Here is a 16,009-nt window from a genome sequence, read left to right as displayed (position 1 = left end):
GCCAGTTCCTACGAATTTTTGGCATAGCAGAATAACGTATATGGCATGCCAGCTCCTACAAATTTGTGGTACTGTTTTGAAACAAATTCATGGCATGTACGGGCTTACGTTTGATATTGCTGGTCAGAGTTATGTTATGCTAGACATGCAGGTACTCAAACTCTTTATGGTGGTATCGTAGTGATTACATGTCAAAGTGAGCATTCATCATCGTGTACAAACTATGAGGATTTCTCCTCAGTTCAGTGCTACAGCTGGATGTATTATAAATGCAACAACTGATGCACTGTTCAGCTTGTGTGTTAAGTGAAGTGCATATAGCACAGTGCCAGTTTAAACTGTTTGAAATGTGTAGCTTTGCTCTGATTTTGATTGTTTATCAGTATTAATATGTTGAGGAATTTGTAGCAGTTTTCTCTGTGTTTGGCTTCTTGTCTACCACACTGCAATTTACGTCAAGTTGTTCATTGTCACTGTCAACTGTAGAGGACTGCAAATTCACTAGCTTTGTACATTGCCGCGGTCCCACATAATCAGCTCCATCCAAATGCTCGTGAATGAGGTTTCATATTAAAGCAGGGTTACTTTGTAGTGTACTTCTTGGAAAATGCAGCTGAAGGCAGTTTGTTCACAGACCATTCCTGAGAGTATTGCTTCGTCTCTTTGGTGATTTAAGTAACAAAAAGTAACAAATGGGTCACAACAATAAATGGGTGTAGTACGTACACAGGCACACACGTGCACACACACACACACACACACACGAAAGCAGTGCTTGTGTGCTCCAGTAGTTTTGCACCTAGAGAAGCAAATGAACTTTGGATAAACTTAGAAGCAGTGGCTGCAATGAGCCTCTTTTTATTTTTCATCTTCTGTAAATGCTATCCTTGTAGTAGTAAGCAGACAATGTTGAAACCAAGAAGTGGGGGGGGGGGGGAGGATTAGTGTGCTACAAAACAAGCAAGTGCATATTAAACCAGATTATGAAAGTGAGTTCTGAGCAGCAGTTTCCATCCTAACATGTTGTAAAGATATTGTGATCAATTTGAGTGAATATGTGCAGGGAAGATGAGGTTATTCTTTTATTTCTTTTTATTTCTGTTCTTTTTTTGTCCTTTGTGTAATCAATCAACAGTGATTTGATGAAGTTTTGACTATAGATGCAGGCAGTTTTGGAGACAAGCTAATAATTCTAGTCTTAAAAAGTTTTCAAGATGTGATATTTGAATTATTAAATGTTGGTATGTTTGACATTTAAGACCAGTTAAAATCCAGTCAGTATGACTACCGGTACTTGCACCTAAAGATTGCTAACACAGAAATGTATGTGTGGGTTCAGTGCTATTGTCTTGAGTGAGCACTTAGCATTTTTCTTCTTTTTTTCATTTATACTTGAGTGCCATTTTAATGCTAGTAGGAGAGGTGTTGAAGTGTGTGTCACCATTTAAAAAAAAGGACTTCATTTTTCAGCACTTTGCTTTATTGGCAGATAGACAGCTTTGCATTTGGCATCAGTAAAATAACAAAATGGGGGGGGGGGGGCACTATCATGGAGTGTCATTCAGTGGAGTTACAATGTAGTGTGTTAATCATCAGGTCAAGCATTTTATACATTAATTCAGTTAGATGCCTGTGAATGCACTGCATGAACTCTACACTCTTTGTAGAGAAATATCAGAATACAAGTAATTGAGAGATTGGGAGAGCCAAGTTTGCAGCAGATTAGATGTCTTGTCAAGGGGTTTGCAGTGAAGTGTTTCAAGATTATTTATTGGCCTTCATCTTGGAAGGAGCGATGGGGAGGGGTTGGGGGAAGGTTGTCAATTGCTGTGCAGTATGGACATAATCATTATCTACCACAGAAGATACAGTATGCATTTGTTTTTAAAGCTTTGCCAAAGTTGCTACAAAATTCTCCATCGTAAACCCATTCATCAGTGGAGGAATACGTGCAAGAGTGAGGAATAAAAAGGATTCATGGCGTACATTGTAACTTGATGTGTAAAATGACTGTCCAGTGCTGCAAAGTGATTTTTTTCCCGAGGCAAATAGGCAACAGCTGCGCGGTTAAAAATTGTATGTATGGCGTATGAAGCAAGTGTGATCGTAGGGACGCGTACATACATGTCATGTACATGTTCTCCAAAGATATTTTCCCAGTGAGTTAGTTGTCTAGAGTATCTTTAAGTATATCGAGGATTGGAATGCCAATCGATGTGAGATTGGACGTTTCGGGAGTGTAGGTTTTGGACAGACAGCATTGCACTGTTGTATGATGAAGATGTGGTATTCTGATTGAAGTTGTCAGAATATTTTGTATGTGTAATATACTATCTGTAAGAATTCATGTTTTGTGTAAAACTCTTTGATTTGTGTTTGTTTTTTCTTTTGTATAAAGACTGGTTAATGAATTTGAGAACCGCGTTGTAATTTAAAAAAGAAAAAGAAAAGATAACTTAACAAAGATTGAGACTTGTTGCAAGGCTAGTCATACATTGTATTGAAATTTGTGATATGCAGCAAGTGCTGTAAATTACCAAAAGTTGTGAAAAAAAAACAAAGATTTTGCTCTCGATCCTAGACATGGTTCATAGTTAAGATTTTCTGTTCATATCAAAAAGAGCCATCTGTGTATGTGTGGTAGTCGGCTGTTCATAGGCAAGCAAAACCACCCTGTTTCTGTGTAGCAAATGACATTGATTATCTATAATCTATCAATAAATATTCAGTCTACCACCACAGTACAAAGAAAGGTCCTTCATTGTCTCTGTGTTGTCTTTTTGTTTCTTGTGCATCTTTTATTGTGACTGTTGTTGCAAAGCAAAATTGCAATGTAGGGCTTTTCTTTAATGAAAGCAAGAGATTATCGAACAGAGGGGTGAAGGTGGAAGTGTGAGTTTTCTTCAGTTTGTCTCCCTCAGCAAATGGAATTTGTATGATTGCAACTCCTTATCTATAATTTTAACATACATGTGTGAAAAAAAAAGGAACCATGGGACTCAAGCCTGTCATCTATTGCTTTCTGGGCAGCGACACTACCACCAGGCTATCCCTGGTTGTCGGCAGTGACATGGTGAACTTGGAACAAATACCCAAGCCCCAAAATTCCGATATTGTTATGAGTGGTCCAAGGCGGACAAGGTATTAATGAAAGCAAGAGATTGTAAAGCAGAGGGATTTGTTAAAGATCAGCAGTTGCGATCTTGATACAAATTCTTTTATAGAGGGAGACAAATTGAAGAAACTCACACCTCAGTGCATATCTGTACAAACACTCTGCAAATTTGTCCTAAACATATCACACAAATCTTCATAAAGTTTGAGATTTCCTCGTTATTTTTTTCTGACTGCTCATGCTCAGGGGTCAACCCTTGACCTTTGACCTAACTGAAAAATGTGGAGACTGACTGGACAGAGTGAGATGTCTCCACGTAGCAATACCACTGACTGACATAATTAAATGAGGTAAAATCAAAGTTTCATGAAATTATACAGAAAATACACAAAGTTCTGGAACTTAGAAGTTTTAGTGAGATGAGTAGGTGGATAAAACAATGAGATGAATGCAGGATGAAAAGAAAGGGAAAGATAAGAGACACAGTGAGAGTGTTGGTTGTGAGAAAGGTATAGAGATACAGTACATATATAAACTAAAACATATCCCTCATGTGCATTCAAAATTAAATCAAGTAAATTATACCCGATTTTAACTCGTTGAGGACGAGTCCCGAGTATACTCGGGCAGGTGTCTATGGGAAACGCGTGTTGTAGCAAAATCAAACCGTCCTCAACGGGTTAATACACAACGATCAAATTCAGGCAATTCAGCACATCACACACACACACACACACACACACACACACACACAAACAAACAAACAAACAAACAAAATAACAGGAACATGCCAAAGGCATACAAGTCTCACCGGAAATGTAATCTTGCACTGCAAAGTAGAATAACCATTTCAAAAAACAAAACAAAACAAAACCTTTAGACAAGGAGGTACATATATTCCCTCTTGGGACCAGCCAATTTTTTCATTGTACACATATTAATCATTTAATATGTATTTCTTAATCAGTATAGGAACCATAGGAAACTTGTTCCACTGTGATAACAAAAAAGCAACAACAACAAAAAGAAAAATACAAATTACTTTGTCCAAGACTTCGTGGAATTAAATCTCTAAATTTTAACTACGTGTGTGTGCTATCATGAGAAATGACATAGTCAGCGTCTTGTACACTGTATTAATGTGGCCTAAATCACTATCAGGTGTATCAAACTCCTGTTCTGTGTATTGCAAATATTTGTACAGTTGTATAGTACATAAGTGAATGTGAAAGGGACATAGACTTGCATTTTGCAAAACAATGCATAATTGTCCAGGTTTGTGAGTTGTTTCCTTTTTTTTTCATATTCATTTCATACAAAAAAAAGATCATTCTTTGATGACAGAAAATGTAATGAGTACCTATTAACAAGTCACCAAATTGACATTGAATTACATACATGTGTAGACCTGTTTGGTTTAGACACTGTTTTTAATGTTACATCTATTTTTGCCATAACTTGGGCAGGGCTTCAGTATGTCTACCGGCAGTTAATTTACGCACTGATATAGCAATGCACCTGACTCTATTGCATTTTAACCCATCAAATCGTCTTTACTATTTATTTTGGAAGTCCCCCATTTATGGCTGGCATGAGTTGCAGAGTTTTAAACAGTATAATAATGTTGCTAAAAACATTTGTGACCCTGTAGGAATCTCACACAGATGTCAGCTCTACACGGAATGACAAGTATTTGTGCATAAAATGAGTAGCATCTCTTTGTACCTGTAGAAACATGCTAACAAGAAAATCAGGAAGAATGACACTGAAGTGTACTGTACAAGCTGAAATTTTCGCATACAGATATATTTACGAATTGCTACTTGGAGGACATTTTTGCGTGTTGTTAATTTCGCGATTGCGAGGTTCTTTAAACTGAACTTAGTTATTTGCACATTGCTATTTTTGCGTGTTGTTATTTTTCGCGATTCAAAGGCGATTCGCGAAATTCGCGAAAATAAAACCACTGTGAAAATTTCAGCTCCTACAGTATGTTACACCTTGCATATTCTTTCTGTGTCTATAAGCCAGTTCAAAGTTCCGCTTTGAAAGGTCATTTTTTATTTTGCGACAACAGGAATGTTACTTAAATTTCACAGAGCTCTTAAGGGCCTAAAGTACCATTTAATGTAAAGATTATCCATGTTTCCTTTACATTTGGTGCTTGCAAGCACATCCATCTGACAGCAGCAGAGTATGTCATACAAAGATGATTACAGAAGACCAAGTTACAGGAAACAAAGCCTAAAACCATTTTTCTCTTCTCTTCTTCACTGCGCTCCTTTCAACATGATTTTTCTCACTACCAATAGAGGGAAAATTATATAATACTGTCTGTAATAACGTGCGCTGCATATATGCTACCCTCTTTAAGAGTACAAATTGTACATGTAATGGTGGACTTCACACTCGTGTAACATTCTTATCGTGTACGTACTTGAACTTTTGAGCTTTTACATGGGTACACACTCCTTGATTTGGCTGCTCCTCAGTTGCTCATTATGTTAGCATGTTAGCACATGGGGTGAGCCTACCCTCTTGTCTCCCCATGCAATCACAAAGCAATTGTATCCAGGGCATATGGCCAGTAGGGATTGAAGCACACTAGCACATAGTCACATGTTTTTACTTTACATGTACACGTATAAGGTCTACCATGGCTCCTTTAAAGAAATTGGCATTAATTAGATTTACAAGTCTTCAGTTAAAGACAGTGCAATGGAATACTTTCTGGTAAGAATATTACATCAGCACAACCTGATCAAAGGTAGAGTATTCCATGACAAGTACCACATTTTGCCCATGCTTTAACCATACTCTTTGGCCAACAGACAGTCACTTTCCGTCATGACAATTAAAAAAGTCAGTACAGTAACAGCAAAACTTGCATCCACAGAAACTGTCAGTGTCTAGTTACAAATAATCATCTTCATGGTAATGTTGGGTGACAGACTTGCAAAAAGCAAATATATTTAGAAGCACTTCAGATGACATTTTAAATGGCAGTTTGTGAATATTACAGCCTCAGTAGTGACTTGGCAAGTCACCTTCTAGTTTCAAGCTCCTGCGTGCTGCATGGTGTACCTACACTTGCACTCATGGGTGAATAAGTGGCAATCAGCTGACACTGAACTAACTTACATGTAGAATAATTATAATATTATAATAAAACTTAGACAAACAGATGTTATTTCAAATATCTGTAATCATTACCTTATGTTGAACTATGGGTAAACTTGTGAAGAAAGTTATAGATAGGATACTCCCAAAGGTGAAGAAATTAACTTGTGAGATGTTTTATAAGGTTTAAAACAAGGGTCTTCTGACTTGTTGATTGATTTTAACCTAACTAGCCAGAACTTTGGGGTTTAATACATTGTATGGTGTACCTATACATGATTGTACTTTAATACTGACACTCAAGCAAATATGCCATATCATATTGAGTGAGAATTCACTAACTGAAAGTACCATATGAAATGTTGTTGGTCAGTCCTGAAAAAAGTACAGCTTTTGGGGGCAAAGAACAGTTTTGTACTACTGTCTACAATATTGCACGTTCTACTCTGTAAATGACACGGTAGTTTGCCAAACTCAACATGTTCCAGATTGCTAGCCTGGCCTGTGTTTACAAACACATACAAAAACAGCAGTGTAGACCACATTGTTCCTACTATCAACCGATATGAGTACCTGTATGAATCAAACAAGACACTATGGGATATATCATTTTTCTAAGAGACCAGATGAGCCACACAATTAACTTCGGTGAAATTGTCACGCAAAAATGATCATAAGGCATATTCAGTGAGAATATCATAACTAGCAGTTAAAAAAATTGTAGCCTGCCTGATTGAAAAAGTGCATATTGCCCCCTCTCCCTCCCCGCCCCCCCCCCCCCCCCCCCCCACCGATTTTAAAAGGCCCAGTGAGGCCCAGTGAGTATGGCTGTGCATTGCACGTTTGTTTGCTTATGCTGCCTTCTAGCATAAGGCAACAGTAGATGATAATAAATAAAATCTGAAGTTTGGTATTGTCTCTCCTACCATGTTTTTTCTTTTGTTTTTGTTCCCCATACTCTTACACCCTAAGAGTGTTTCCTATACCACACAGTAGCCTACATCTTATGCATGATTCCACAGGGACTATGGGGTATCAATCTTGGTCCGAATCTGTCTGTCAGCTGGAGCAGTGCTGTTGACAGTGAGACTTAGCATGTCTATCTAGAGAAGTCCTCCGAGTAAACGTCTTGCCACACTCCTGGCAGACAAATGGTCTCTCCCCCGTGTGGATCGACTCATGCCGCTTGCAGGTCACCTTCTGCGTGAACCGCTGGTCACAGAACCGGCACTGGTGCGGCTTCACACCGGCATGGATCAGGCGGTGCTTCTGGAGGCCGTTCTTCTGGGTGAAGCCGTTGCCGCACTCCGGGCAGATGTACAGTTCGCCAGTGTGTGAGCGCTCATGGCGCAGGCAGGTGGATTTCTGGATGAAACTCTTACCGCACTCCCGGCACCGGAAAGGCCGCTCACCAGTGTGACTACGGCTGTGACGAATCAAGTTGCTGCGCTGGATGAAGTCCTTGTCACAGATTGGGCAGATGAACAAGTGAAACTGTCTAGATATGTGCGAGCTGCCCCTTATTGATGAAGGCTCAGATTCTCCAGCAGGGCTGTCCTGAGGTAAAGTTGAGTCACTGCTGGAAGAGGGCTTGTCCAAATCTCCATTCGGTGAACACATTTTTTCATCTGGCTTACTAGACATCACATTCATCTTTGATGTTAAGTCAACTTTTGTTGACTTCAAACATTTCTTGTCTACTCCTGTTTGACCAATGGCACACTGGTCAGTGAGACTGTGAGTTGCTTTTTGGTGCTGCTCTAGCATCTCAAGAGTTGTAAATCCCTCTCCACATTCTTTGCACACATGCGGCTGTGTCAAACGCATGTGCGTTACTTCATGTCTTTGTCGCGTTGCCTTCTGCCCAAAGCATTTGCCACAGAATCTGCAGGCATAAGGCTTCTCTCCCGTGTGCACGATCTGATGGCGGCGCAGGAGGGATGGGATGTTGAAGACTTTCCCACAGATGTTACAGGGAAATTCCTTCCTCTTACCCCGCGTTGACATTTTGTAGTTTTGCTCCAGCGCGTCAGACTCTCCTCCGTCTGGTCTCCTTTCCTGGTTGGCACCCTTCACAAACTGTTCACCAACTTCCTGGAGGCAGTTCCGGACATGCTGCTCTCCATCCTTGAGGGGGAGGGACCTCTGGGCGTCCTCACACCCCTCCACCTCCACTTCAGTGCTCCCCATCAACATGTCACCACTGCATTTTTGTGATTGGTCAGGCTGCGACTTGTTCTCCTCATTGTCGCCTCCTGCCATCCGATCTTGCTCTCCTGCATGCGTCTTTTGGTGCATGAGTAGGACACACATCTGGTTGAAGCTGCGTCCGCACTCCTCACACGTATACTCCTGTCGCAGGTCCATCTTGCTCATCATGCCAAACAGTTTTCCTCTCGTTTTCCCAACAGTACAGCCGGCATTCAGTGCCTGGAACCGCCCTCCTGGGGCGGCAGACCATCCGCATGTGTCGAGATCATTGCAATCAGCCCCATGCTGCTCAGTGGCAGCACTTGCAGTTGATATTTCCCCACTTCCACCTTCTGTGTTGTCATTGTGATTTTCATGTTCATCCTTCTCCATGCCAATAACATTATCAGGCCAAATTTGAGCTCTCAGAATCATACATTCATCATCCATTTTCAATGCTTTTCAGGATACGCAAGAAGCCTCATTTTAGTCTCTTGTCAGTATTGTCTTCCTCTAATAATCTCTAGCTGCACCAAATACATGTACACCTGTAGCTATCATCAAAAGAGCTACTTAAATCTCGCTCTTTTGTGTGATCACTTGGGCAAACTTTGTACAGTTCAGATGTTATCACTCTCAAAAGTTTCTTCCATCTTCAGTACAGCCCCATGTATCGTACTTCATATTCAGCAGTTCAAGTTCATATGATCAGCATCAAACATGTTCCAGCAATACACTGTATGTTGATATTGCACGCATTGATACTCTGCTCAAATCACTCTTTGAAATGTCTGTCAGGTTAATACATGTTGCACAACTTCACTGTCCTGAATTTGCCTGCTGAAAAACATCATCTGTCATATACAAGAAACTGATTACTCTGCCCACTTGAAGGCTTGTGATGACATCTGTTTTTGTTGCTTTACTGTGATTGTACCTCCAGCTTTTTTGATGCCATGGTCGGTTCCTGCATGGATGGAAATAAGAGAAAACATAATCAAATTTAACATGTGTATAAATACCTGGCATTGTCAATGATAAATAAAGAAGAGGATGTCTTTCTTAATTGGGTAATTTGTAGCAACAAAAAAAAATCGAGGACTGCTGTTTTTTGTTTAGTTTTTGCTTTTGTTTTTTGCTTGCCAGCCGATATGGGGCACCATGGCCGTAATTTGTATAAAAAAATGTGGTTTGCTTGTCACTGACTGTCAGCTGACTAGGCACCACAGATGGTTGATACGATATAACAATAACATTAATTTCATGGCAATTTACAATAATTCTGGGCTGCCTCAAGCACAATCCCATTTTTCACGCTGGTCGCACCAACATGGCACAGCAACTAATGGTCATAGACGCTGTGCGAAGCACGTTTTTAAAGCGACTGGGCTGTGGGCATAATCGTGATATACATGTATAGTCCCCACCTTGCATCTGTTTAGGATTAGGGTTAGGGTTAGAGTTAGGGTAACATTGATCTCGGTGTCCTTAGGTAATATCAATGTTACCCTAAGTATAACCCTAACCCTAACCCTAATCCTAAGCTGGTTTAACATAACTCTAACTGTTTAATCCTAATACCGGAGGAACATCTGTTTCAAAATTTGTAGTCAATTTCATATTGCATCACTCAGTGAAACATGGTTAGATAACACAATTCCAGACGAATGCATCAATGTAGATGGGTATGTAACATCGTTAGGAAAGATAGAAACAGGAAAGGAGGTGGAGTTGCAATCTATGTGAAAGATGGTTTATAGACGATGTGATTTTAAGAGAGGATATAATGCATGATGTAGAGCTTGAGATGATTGTACCGTACTCCAAATTGAATTAGCCAATCAAAAACCATTTCTTGTTTGTGTATGGTTATCGTCCACCCAACTCCCAGGTGTCATCTTTTGATAAGTTATCCCACCCTAAGTAAGGTTAGAGGTCTAATCCAAAAGATAGAGGCAGTAGGCCTGGATGTACTTGTCATGGGTGATTTCAATTGTGATATGCTCAGATCAAACATTAGTTGACATGCTGCATCTTTTACGTCTTAATGTTACCAAGGATTTTAGTCTTATAGGACACAAATTCTACTCTAGACCTATCTACTAGATAAAGCAACTAGACTAGGGAGAACTACCGCAACGTTAGAGTACAAGCTGTTCGTTTGCTCTGCTGATTGATTTGATATTTACCTCCAACACTGTAAAGTTACACCATACCATTACGAGTTATATCATCATGAAAACCCTATTAGTCCCTAGATGGGACAATACTTTCATTGTAGTCCCACTTATTCACAATCGCGCTGTTAGTGTGAGAAGTGAAAAGACTCGACCACTGAACCAGCCTGGCGGCGCCGCCTCGCGCCGTCGACATCGACGACTGACACCACTTTTGCCTGAGTCAGTTGTTGCTACCAGTACCAAGATAGAAGGTTAACTTTACATATCGAATCTAGGCCTACACATAAATATTAGGACAATTTGCACATTGCTTTGTCACATAACAATCATTGTCCATAGCCTCATCATAGGCATAGGAATTTTGATAACTAGATAGCGACATGTCATTTGACATAACGTTAGGCAGTCAGTAAAAACTTGCCTCTCCAGTAGTAATAATCAGATAATACTTAGTAGTAGCTAACAAAGTTAGAGTGGACTAACGTTAACGTTAGATCTTCCTCAGGTCAGGCTCGACTCATAGGAGCTACAGTAACCAGTAGTAGCAGTAACGTTTATTAATTAGACGTAGTGTGGGGCTAAACTGTTGAAGCATGAAGGTTACTGAGTACTGCACTGGATGGAGTCAGGACTCACAGCACAGGATCGCAGGAGGAGACTCAGATTTTGATCTCTCATTCATGGTTTATTTCATAGATTTATTGTTGAAAACATACCATGATTGGGCAACATGATTGAGTAGCACAGTTCAGAGCACAACGCATCTGATTCAGACTCACCACCGTCGGCGTCGCGTCGTCGTCCGTCCGTGGACCGGATGGGTTGAATGAAGTCCGTCCATCAAAATGCTAGTTCCCGATCCCGATTCCCGAAACCCTCTTTTCCACATCCCATCAAATGATGGCGCACTTTACGGCATTGACATGCCCCAATCACAGAACTCTTATAACCGGAGGGCCAAACCCCAAAAAGTCGCTTACTTAACGAGTGAGTTGCACTCTCTCTACAAACTAAGTAGACCATGCTTATTTTCAAGTTTTTATTGTAACAAACAACATTCCACTGGTCTACCTCAAAAAATTTGTTGCGAAAGCCTCCAAATCCAAGATGGCGTCCAAGATGGCCGCCATATTTACTGAATTTGTTATTTGAAAGATAGAATTTGATTGAAACATCAGACTTCAACAAATTTGATGTCATATGAAAGAGAATGAAATTTTCTACAAGTTGATACCATTTTTGTGGGTCATTGTGATAACTGGATTGAGATTTTAAGGAAAAAACACTCATTTTTTGATATTTTTCTGAAAAAAGGAAAATCATGAAAATGCTTGATTCAGCATAAATCAGAGAAAAACCAAAGGATTATCTTGAAACGTTTCAAGAATTTTGTTTGACATATAATTAATATTTGGAGAAAATTAGGGGTCAGTACCATTCTTGGTTCAGGAGTTATAATGTCTCAAACTTGAAAACTCACTATGTAAAAATGGCCACTTTAGTTGTGACAAGACCTTGTTGGTCGTAAAAAAAGTCTGCGCGCGCCAAGACTACTACACGCACCACTGGCACTGGCGCTTGTAGCAGTGCCAGTGGTGCGTGTAGTAGTCTTGGCAAATGCAGACTTTTTCTTTGACAAACAAGGGTTTGTGCCTGCAAACTAAATTTTCATACCAAGTGGTAGCTCAGGTGATGCTGATTGCTATTATTTCAAAGTAGATTGTTCTGAAGCAGATGAGATGAAGCAAAAATATCTTTCAAATAGAGGTAGAAGCTTGAAACACTAACCTTGCTATAGAAAGTTTAAAACAAAATTTGGATCGATCACTCAAAAAATTCAAAATTGCAGGCCATCAAAGCTGGCATAGTGTATTGCGCCAAAGTTAATGTATCATTTCGATTTTGATACAATTTTGTCTGTTTTGCTTTCTATATATATGGTTTTTATATATTCTGAACATTCTAATGGTATTTCAAACCATCTTAGGTTTATAATGGAGACATTTTTCAGAATGCACCATGAATATTTCTCTAAAAAGTAAAAATAAAATGAAATTAAAAATGTTTATGAAAACCATGCAGAAATTAACATCTTTCCCATAATATAATCAATATTTGGAGAAAATTAGGGGTCAGTATTGTATTTGGTTCAGGAGTTATAATGTCTAAAACTTGAAATCCAATTTTACATAATATATATTTGCACGCATCTGTTCCCAAAGACGTCACAGAGGGTCAAATCCAAGATCGTGCTTACTTTTCGAGTTCCACTCTCTCTATAAACAAGACCACACATAATATTAAGTATACTAAGCAATGTTCCGTAAGTACACCTCAGTAGATTTGTTGCAAAAACCTCCAAAGTACAGATGCGGTCCAATAGGGCCGCCATTTTTATTGAATTTAACATTTCAAACATAAAATTTGATAGAGACATTGGATTGCAACAAATTTGATGTCATATGAGGAGAGTAAAACTTCCTAAAAGTTGATACCACTTTAGCTGTGTATTGTGATAAATTTGGGGGGGGGGGGTGTTGTTTGCTTCTCTTTTTTTTTTGGGGGGGGGGGTACATATTTTTATATTGTTTTAAAAAAGGAAGAAATGTAAAAATGCATGATTTAATATTTATCAAAGAAGAACTGAAGAATTGTTTTGAAACCTGCGATTGAGGTTGAGATTTACTGAGATTGAGACATAATTCATGTTTCTGGAATTATAGGCAATATCATACACTGTTGACAAGTTAACATCTAAAACTTGAAAAAATTATATTTATGCATTATAAATTTTGCATACAATGTGTTTACATGGTCACATGTAATATTGTTATGGTCTAGTGACTTGCAAGTACCTGCAAACTAACTTTTCATGCCAAGTGGTAGGTGACGCTGGTCGCTATTACTTTAGCATTTCATCATAGTAGATTGTTCTGAGGCAGATAAGATTGAACAGAAAGTATTTTCCAAAAAGAGAATTTTGGCACAAATTTTGCAAATGTGTAATATTTAGCGATAAAAATAGTATCCACACAAAATTTAAGATGGCGGTAATTAATCGAGGTTGTCGTTCAAGGCATTATTTACCATTAGTAAAAACAAAAACCCAGCTTTACTTAATTCCTCAAACTAGTTCTAAACTGTGAGTTAGGGATAGAACAACTAATGTACAAACTTAAATCAGTATAATTAATGCCAAATATTGTTAGATATGCTAAATAGATCTGATAAGAATGTCTTTTTATATACTAAATTGTTAACAGTTATCATGGTTATGGTTTCTTGAAAAGAAATGGTGTTATCTCCGTATGTTTTAGGCTTTATTATATTTTTTTTACATGGTAGAATGTTTTGTGATACAACTAACCTGCACATATAAATAGAATGTGATATCTCTCCCAATGATAAACAATATACCTTTAGTGTGTTGTGTGAAAGTTAAATCTCAACTTATAACTTATAATTAATTGATATATTTTGTTCAATCTTCTTATATTGCTGTCTATTACATGTTTCTATACATCCGAACGACATTGTACTAGTGTAAACCATATTGAGGGTCTTTTTTTTTGGGGGGGGGGGGTGGAGCTCATTCCAGTGTTTGGATAAGGCCCAATCTTTGATAAAAAAGAAATGCTTCTGTATCAAAGATATGCTTTTTTACTTGTATGTTACTCTGCTGTTGTAGAAACGTGAATAATGATGGTATAATATGTGTAATAATGTCTGATCCGCAGATGTCCTTGAAAGCCCTTCTGATCCGAACCCCCTCCCCCCCAAAAAAAAAAAAATACGACATGGCGGCAATTTCTCAACTTTGCTCTTAAATGTGTTGTTCGAAATTACTTTTTCAGTATATTGTTCGAATAAAATTGTCCAAATTGATTATTCGTGCTGTCTATTTACATTCACAAATAAGCATGCTGAAACTGTATTTACTGTTATCAGATTTTTCTTACATTGTTTTCAGGCCGATTTCATGTGGGTTATAGTGTCACAATTGATCTGAACTTACGCCATTGGTAGATGCTTTCCCATAATATAGATATCAGGATCACTCGAGAGTGAAAATGTTCATTTTCATTCATTTTAGAGTGACCTCGGGGATCACTCGAAGAGTGACGAGTGATCCCTAAGGCAGGGCTCGACACTAACGGTGGTCCGGTGGCCCAGGGCCACCAAAAGCGCACGTCGGGCCACCAAAATGTCAGAAATGAAGAATTTGATGGCCTGATTGGGCCACCGAAAAAGGTCGGATATTTGCCTTTGGGCCACCAAAAATAAAAGTTAGTGTGGGGCCCTGCCTAAGGTCACTCTAAAATGAGTGAAAATGAACACTTTCACTCAAAAGTCACTCCAATTTCACTCTAAATTCACCGTTTTCTGTTATTCACTCCTCACATCAAAAGTAAAAACTTCCACTCGATTTGTTTTTTTCTTTTTCGGAGAGTAGAATATCACTGGTTTTAAAAATGTGTCCATAAAAACCTAAGACGGTTTAAGATAGCGCAACAGACAAAATTGTATTAAAATCGAAATAATACATTTAATTTGGTGCAATGCACTAGGTCAACTTTGATGGCTGTCATCTTGATTTTTTTTTTGGAGCGGTTGATCTAAATTCTGTCTTAAACTATCTATAACAAGATAAGTGCCAAGTTTCAAGCTACTACCTCTATTTGATTTTTTTTTTTGGCTTCATCTCATCTCCTTCAGAACAATCGACTTTGAAAAAATAGCGATCAGTATCACCTCAAACCTGAGCTACCACTTGGTATGAAAAGTTAGTTTGCAGGTACAAACCCTTGTTTGTCAAAGAAAAGGTCTGCATTTGCCAAGACTACTACACGCACCACTGGCACTGCTACAAGCGCCAGTGCCAGTGGTGTGTGTAGTAGTCTTGGCGCGCGCAGACTTTTTTATGACCAACAAGGTCTTGGTCACAACTAAAGTGGCCATTTTTACGTAGTGAGTTTTCAAGTTTGAGACATTATAACTCCTGAACCAAAAATGGTACTGACCCCTAATTTTCTCCAAATATTAATTATATGTCAAACAAAATTCTTGAAACGTTTCAAGATAATCCTTCAGTCTTTCTCTGATTTATGCTGAATCAAGCATTTTCATGATTTTCCTTTTTTCAGAAAAATATCAAAAAATGAGTGTTTTTTCCTTAAAATCTCAATCCAGTTATCACAATAACTCACAAAAATGGTATCAACTTGTAGAAAATTTCATTCTCTTTCATATGACATCACATTTGTTGAAATCTGATGTTTCTATCGAATTCTATTATTTAAATAACAAATTCAGTAAATATGGCGGCCATCTTGGACGCCATCTTGGATTTGGAGGCTTTCGCAACAAATTTTTTGAGGTAGACCAGTGGAATGTTGTTTGTTAC

At 38.6% G+C, this 16,009-nt stretch overlaps 1 protein-coding gene across 1 annotated transcript; it reads right to left on the bottom strand.

The window, feature by feature from the left end:
* Positions 1-7,294: 7,294 nt before the first annotated feature.
* Positions 7,295-9,248, bottom strand: LOC139726108 (uncharacterized). Its single transcript, XM_071637222.1, has one exon. It carries the CDS (start codon positions 8,873-8,875, stop codon positions 7,295-7,297), a length of 1,581 nt encoding a protein of 526 aa, XP_071493323.1. The 5' UTR covers positions 8,876-9,248.
* Positions 9,249-16,009: the final 6,761 nt, after the last annotated feature.

Source organism: Diadema antillarum, unplaced genomic scaffold, assembly GCF_040938485.1.
Source record: "Diadema antillarum isolate AM-2024a unplaced genomic scaffold, OU_Dant_1.0 scf00000001, whole genome shotgun sequence".
Lineage (NCBI taxonomy): Eukaryota > Metazoa > Echinodermata > Echinoidea > Diadematoida > Diadematidae > Diadema > Diadema antillarum.
The sequence above is the reverse complement of the archived record's forward strand: the minus strand, read 5'-3'. Positions and strand labels throughout refer to the sequence as shown.

Excerpts from the sequence above, each read along its gene's own strand:
- LOC139726108 (XM_071637222.1), bottom strand. The coding sequence starts at position 8,875 with ATGGATGATGAATGTATGATTCTGAGAGCTCAAATTTGGCCTGATAAT.